Below are 5,792 nucleotides of genomic sequence, written 5' to 3'. Positions count from 1 at the left end.
GGTTGTCTATACTTGTTTGTCTTATATGTGTGGCCTATAATCAACACACTAGGAACAATATTCAACAACTTCACTGAATATATATGTGTCCAAAAAAATATATCTCACAACATTCGTGTCATCTATTTTTCTACTCCAGTAAACATAATTTGCATCATCCATCAACTTAAACATATGTTGTATCTCAATTATATGACCTCTAATATCTTTTTGTAAGTTACTCTTATGTTTATATAATTGTTTGATCCAAGTAACATTCTTTATATCCTGCTATTGTAGTGAAAACAATATGTGTTTCGGTGGAACATGACATTTTGTCAAATCAGAAACATGTTGTCTTTCTTTTGAACTTAGACGACCAACAAACAAATGACCTTCTAATGTATTAGGTAAATCGTGGTCGTGAAGTCTACATTTTACATCAATCTTCCATCATGAACCATCTTTAAATGATGTTGATATTATTTTAAATGGACACCTACATTTTTTATCGCACTGTATGTTGTACGATCAAGTTCCTTGTGTATTCCACATTTATCACAACCAAATATCAATTTGTTGTTTCTTCCTATTTTTCCGTTTCCGTATCTGAATGTGTAATGATAACAATTACTTTATGTTTGATTTCAACCTCCTTAATTCCCCTTATCAATCATTGTCGTGTATAAATTTATTTTGCAATTGAGAATGTTTCCATAGTATCAACACATATTTTTTATCTCATATTTGTAAATGTATCCCCATATATATGAAACATAAAAAAAGGCCTTTTTTTTTTGAAAATTTTGCATACCATATAACTTAAAGGCGGACAAAATGAAGACTATCAAAATACTTATAGCCAAGTTATTTGATATGAAGATTATAACATCGAATAACTTATAAGTTATTCGGTGCATATATAATATACCAACATATTTGATTAAAAGTCATTCGATAAAGAAAAATTAGCATATTTAAGACAAAATCCTCCGATACATATGAGTACGATTTCGGAATACTTATTTATGATTGTAAAAATTTAGTAGTAAAATTTTTCTAAAAGTATAAAGAGTAAAATTGAATCATCTTAAAATATTGTATAGGTGAGGGGATAATGGAAAGGGTATATGAGGTATAATTTCCAAAGTGTTTGAAAGCAACTAAGCGCACAAAAAACCAATATCTATTCTTCAATTCATTCATTCAGAAGAACCAGAACGAAACGAATGATGCAAGGTTTATCTTCTTCATTATCATGCTCAATTCCATGTTCTTTAAAATTCAAAGCAGTGAAAGCTTCATTCGACACACAACAGAGACTCCCTTATAACCCAAACGCTCCTAAAAAACTCAACAACACTCAACCCCAATCGCAACCTCTTCCTCTCACTACATCATCACCACCGCCACTTTCTACGCGTAAGGACCAGTACATTGCCGATCTTCTCAAACGCGACACTCCTCTTCCCACCACCTCAGGTAACTACTATTCTACCGTTCTTCTTTTTCATTGTTCAATTAGCTTCTTTTGTTTTCAATTAACGTTTTGTTTGCAGGGAAAATCAAAGAAGAAGAAGAAAGCGAAACCTATTTAGGTTATGAAAGATGGCTTCCAATTCCACCTAAAGTCGTTAAGCCTCGCTCGGTGTTTAATGCTACTACCTTAGCATATCTTGGTGATGGCATTTATGAGGTCATTTTATTGCTCTCAATTTTGTGTTTTTTTATGAAATTAGGTCTAAGATTCTTATAGTCTGCCAATGTAAATTGTAGTATTCATTAAAGAAATCTTACCGTTCTTATGATTTTGAGAAATTTTAAGATCGGTTTTCATATACTTTAGGTACTAATTTCATAGATTTCATATACTTTAGGGACTAGTTGAACTTTCATACACTAGATTAATATAGTTTAGAGACAAAATTGAAGAGAGTATTAGTTTAGAGATTAAATTGATGGTTTATTCATGTCTTATTTTTTTTTTCTTTCCGGAACTTGCAGCTATATGCTCGTAGGCACTTTTTATTTCCTCCCCTTAGTATTGAAGAATACAATGATCGTGTGACGGCCGTGGTTCGCTGTGAGGCTCAAGTATGATTATTTCCTTCCCTACTTTGTTTTTTGTTTATGTTATTTACATTTACTAGCGGAAAGATGGGCACGGAAAATATCTGTTGCAATTCAGTGTGTATTGATATTAAAGTATTTTGTTGTGTAATATTGATTTATAAGTTAGATAAATAAGATACTAGTTGTTGTAGAGTTGTATTGATTGTGATGATGGCAATTTTACAATTCTGTTATTTTTCTTGCTTAGTTCGATCTTATAGATCTCCTCTTCTCAATTCTGTTACTTTCTAGTCGTCAATTCATGAGCTTTATATCCTAAGTATCCTCTGTATAGCTTTGTATCCATGAGATTTTTGATTAGATTGTTTGAAAGAAGAATTTTCTTATGATTGAGTTGTTAATCTTTTTGTCACCAGAAGTAAATAATGGATCATGGTTATGAAACATGAATTACACTTTTAATAGCGAAAAAAGACATAATTCAATTTCAAAGTGGGAACAAGGGAAATTCACTTTGATGCGACTGAATTTTCATAATCAAATTATATAGTTTAGCTTCCCCCTCTCTCTTGTTTGCAAACTTCAAGAGGTTTCCCTAATTTTGAATTTACTGAAAGGTTTTTCATTGTCTCGATGTCTTGCTCTTGTTTTTCACTATGAGTGTGTTTCTGTCCTTTTCATCAGTTTCTGCTTCTATTCTTTTCCCTGTTTTTAAACTAAAACTTTGGTCAAGGAAGCAAAACAACATGAGTTTCGCTTCAGCCAGCCTGTGATGTCCCGTTGGATTTTATTTATTTATTACTATGACTTATTAACAACAAGAACATGTTTCTGATCTAATTACGTTGCATATTGTCCTTTTTTGTTTGTGTGCAGGATGCGTTGCTCCAGAAGCTTCTACACAGTAACTTCTTATCAGATCAAGAGAGGTTAAAATTGTTACTTTGAGGGTCTTGTCTTATCATTCCCCCTCCCCCCCAAACACGTCTATTTTTCATTTTTATTATAATATTTAGTGGGGTTTTATCTGCGTATGATATTTTCTTTAACTGAAATTTATATTTTAAATGTTCCCTTCTCTCCAATTATAAATGTGGAGGATGGAGATTTTAGAAACAAGTGAACTTAGGTGTATCTATGCTTTAGAAACGTTTACCACTATGCATCATGATTTTGAGTCTTTGCATGTATATCGTGTGATTTTCAATTCTGTGTAATTATATTATAGAATTTGAGTAGTTGCTGGCTAGCTGGTTGGGTAGCAGCTTCCTTTAAAAGTATGGTAGGTTATTCTCTTCAGGATGATATGCTAGTGAGAATTTTGGTGGGTGTTTTTAGAATTGTGGTTGAGACTAACTCAACCTTACAAAACTGACTTGTAGAGTGAGGATTGCTCCCCAATTATAAATATATGTTCCGTTCATATATTGTCTGATGTGAGATTCTTAACATATGTCATTCAAAAGGGATGATAATAAACAATGATGCAAGCAGTACTGTTAGGAGCATATATCACCTTATAGTGTTAGTTAGGAGTTAACATTAACAACTTAGTGGGGTCGGCTACATGGATCAACTTTTACCATAATGTTCTATTCAGGACCATGCTTTTATCCAAATCGTTAATCTTGAGATATTTCTTAATAACTTCTCGTATAGTTTTTCTATGTCTTCCTCTAATGATTTATTATGTAAAGTAAGAACGAAATCTATTTAATTAGAGAAAGTACATCCAAATATAGTGGGAATAAGATAGTGCAATATAGTAAGTCATCTAACTATGAAGTCGATATGAATATTATCGATTAAGCATTAAAGAAGATGCTTTTATGCTTTTTGCATGCTGCAGTGCGTTAGGTCTTTGAGGATGTTTTGGCTTGCTTCAAAGTTACTTTGTACCAGGAGTGTTCGTTGGTGCATATCTGAAATTTTCCAGGAAATTTTTTGTTTCATCTGTAGCTAAGATCCGTTCATGCTTTAAATTTGATGCTATATTTGAATTGGCATTTACTTCTCACTCATTAGTATTTGGTACTTGGTGATGATTAGATGAAGATTGAATCCAATAAGCACTAAACTTTGCAAAAAAGCAAACATTCTTTTGGGTATTCTGAATTATGCCACAATTATGCTATTCTAGTGCTAGTTCAGTTGGGGATTAGACACTCCCAACATGACGAGAGTTGGTAGATCATGGGAGATCTGTAAATTTCTATTATGGCTTATAGCTTTTGATGAACTTTATTTCAGGGATGTTCTTCGATGGGGAAAGAACATTGTTTCAAGCAAAACTAAGACAAAAAAGCGGGCTGGTTCAGTTGTATATAACAGGGCATCTTCACTAGAAACATTAGTAAGTGCCTTCAAATTTCGGTGTCTCCTCAGGCGATTTAACTATAAATCTCTATAAAATACTCATCTGATTCTTGGAAGTTTTCTTTCTATATTTCTAATTTTAAAGTGGCGATGAGCCGATGACAACTGCAACATACTGATTTCCTTAAATATCACTGTTAATGGTTGGCTGCCACGCCATTATTTTGCAATTTCAGCTTACTTGTGTGTTGCTAGATAATCTGAAAATTGTTTTCAGTCTCTTCTCTAACGCATATATCTATTGAACTAGGTTGGCTATCTCTATTTGACAAATGTGAATCGTTTGGAAAAGCTAATGTTAGAATTGGGATTCTCAATTGACTCTTCAATCCCTTTGAATTTGGAGGAACTAATAGTAAGTTTTAAAATTATGAAAAGAATACTCATTAGTCAGTACTAGTAGTAGCGATTGTTGTATAATCTAAATATATAACAAAATTGCCTTAGTGGGGGTGGGAATTACAACTGCTAAATAATGTTTCACTGGCTAATAATAGTCCTTTCTTTCCACTCCTAGACAGGTGAGCTGAATAGTTGATAAAGTTGATCTTTGGGTATTCTTCCACTGGAGCAGGCAAAACAACTAATATAAAATTTTGTTCGATCTATTTCATCTTTCGGTAAAGCCTTTGAGATCAGAAGAAGCCTTGGAGAACGGTAGACATTGAAATGACATATTTTACTATGCCAGTAGGATCGAAATACTGAGACCTTTTGCAACAATGTATACATAGGTTATGGTATCATTTGTAATTGTTAGTATTGTTCTTCTTCAGAGTACAGTGAGAAGAAGAAAATTCAGTGAAGCTTTGGTTATTTGATAGATTTGTGTTAGGGTTAGCAACTCTGGTTGAACATGATCCAGCATTATAATTAATTGTGGAATTATGTTAGTTGAATACTATTGGAATACTTGGAATGATGATAACTTCGAATGGAGACTTCAAGTATGAGCTAGAGTGTGTTAGTGAATTTGAAAAGGTTCATTTAAGTCACACATAGGAGGGGGAGCACACTTTACTAGTGTTTATATATTTCAAATGGCCAAATTAGGTTTGCCCCAAAGGATACCCAATTTTGTGGTTGAGTGAGAACACATTACCATGAAACATAACACACGTATCTACCGTTCGACTTGGCTCGGACTTTGGGCGTTCATCCAATATCTCTTTTGGTATCTGAAATGATGAAAAATTATTAATTAATTTATTAGTCGTGTGTGATGTAAATTAATTAGTTATTATTAATTAATAATGGTGTGCTGTAATTCAATTACGAATTAATTAATTAACGGTAATCGTTGATCACGTTTTTTGCCTTGCCAACCAAGTCTCCTCACTTCCTTGCTGACCAAGTGAATATCA

General features: G+C 32.9%; 1 protein-coding gene across 1 annotated transcript; it reads left to right on the top strand.

Moving 5' to 3' along the window:
* The first annotated feature begins 995 nt into the window (after positions 1-995).
* Positions 996-5,350, top strand: LOC127087375 (uncharacterized). Its single transcript, XM_051028262.1, has 7 exons — positions 996-1,461; positions 1,539-1,675; positions 1,984-2,073; positions 2,929-2,981; positions 4,303-4,405; positions 4,679-4,783; positions 4,946-5,350. The coding sequence occupies exons 1-7, from the start codon at positions 1,209-1,211 to the stop codon at positions 4,964-4,966; spliced, it is 762 nt and encodes a 253-aa protein (XP_050884219.1). The 5' UTR covers positions 996-1,208; the 3' UTR covers positions 4,967-5,350.
* The last annotated feature ends 442 nt before the right edge of the window (positions 5,351-5,792 follow it).

Source organism: Lathyrus oleraceus, chromosome 5, assembly GCF_024323335.1.
Source record: "Lathyrus oleraceus cultivar Zhongwan6 chromosome 5, CAAS_Psat_ZW6_1.0, whole genome shotgun sequence".
Classification (NCBI taxonomy): Eukaryota; Viridiplantae; Streptophyta; class Magnoliopsida; order Fabales; family Fabaceae; genus Lathyrus; species Lathyrus oleraceus.
This window is presented reverse-complemented; position numbering and strand designations above follow the sequence as displayed.

What these genes read in the sequence shown, in the direction of transcription:
- LOC127087375 (XM_051028262.1), top strand. Translation starts at nt 1,209, where the DNA reads ATGATGCAAGGTTTATCTTCTTCATTATCATGCTCAATTCCATGTTCT. An exon ending in TCCTCTTCCCACCACCTCAG is followed by an intron (nt 1,462 to 1,538) that starts GTAACTACTATT and finishes TTTTGTTTGCAG; the next exon opens with GGAAAATCAAAGAAGAAGAA. An exon ending in CATCTTCACTAGAAACATTA is followed by an intron (nt 4,406 to 4,678) that starts GTAAGTGCCTTC and finishes CTATTGAACTAG; the next exon opens with GTTGGCTATCTCTATTTGAC.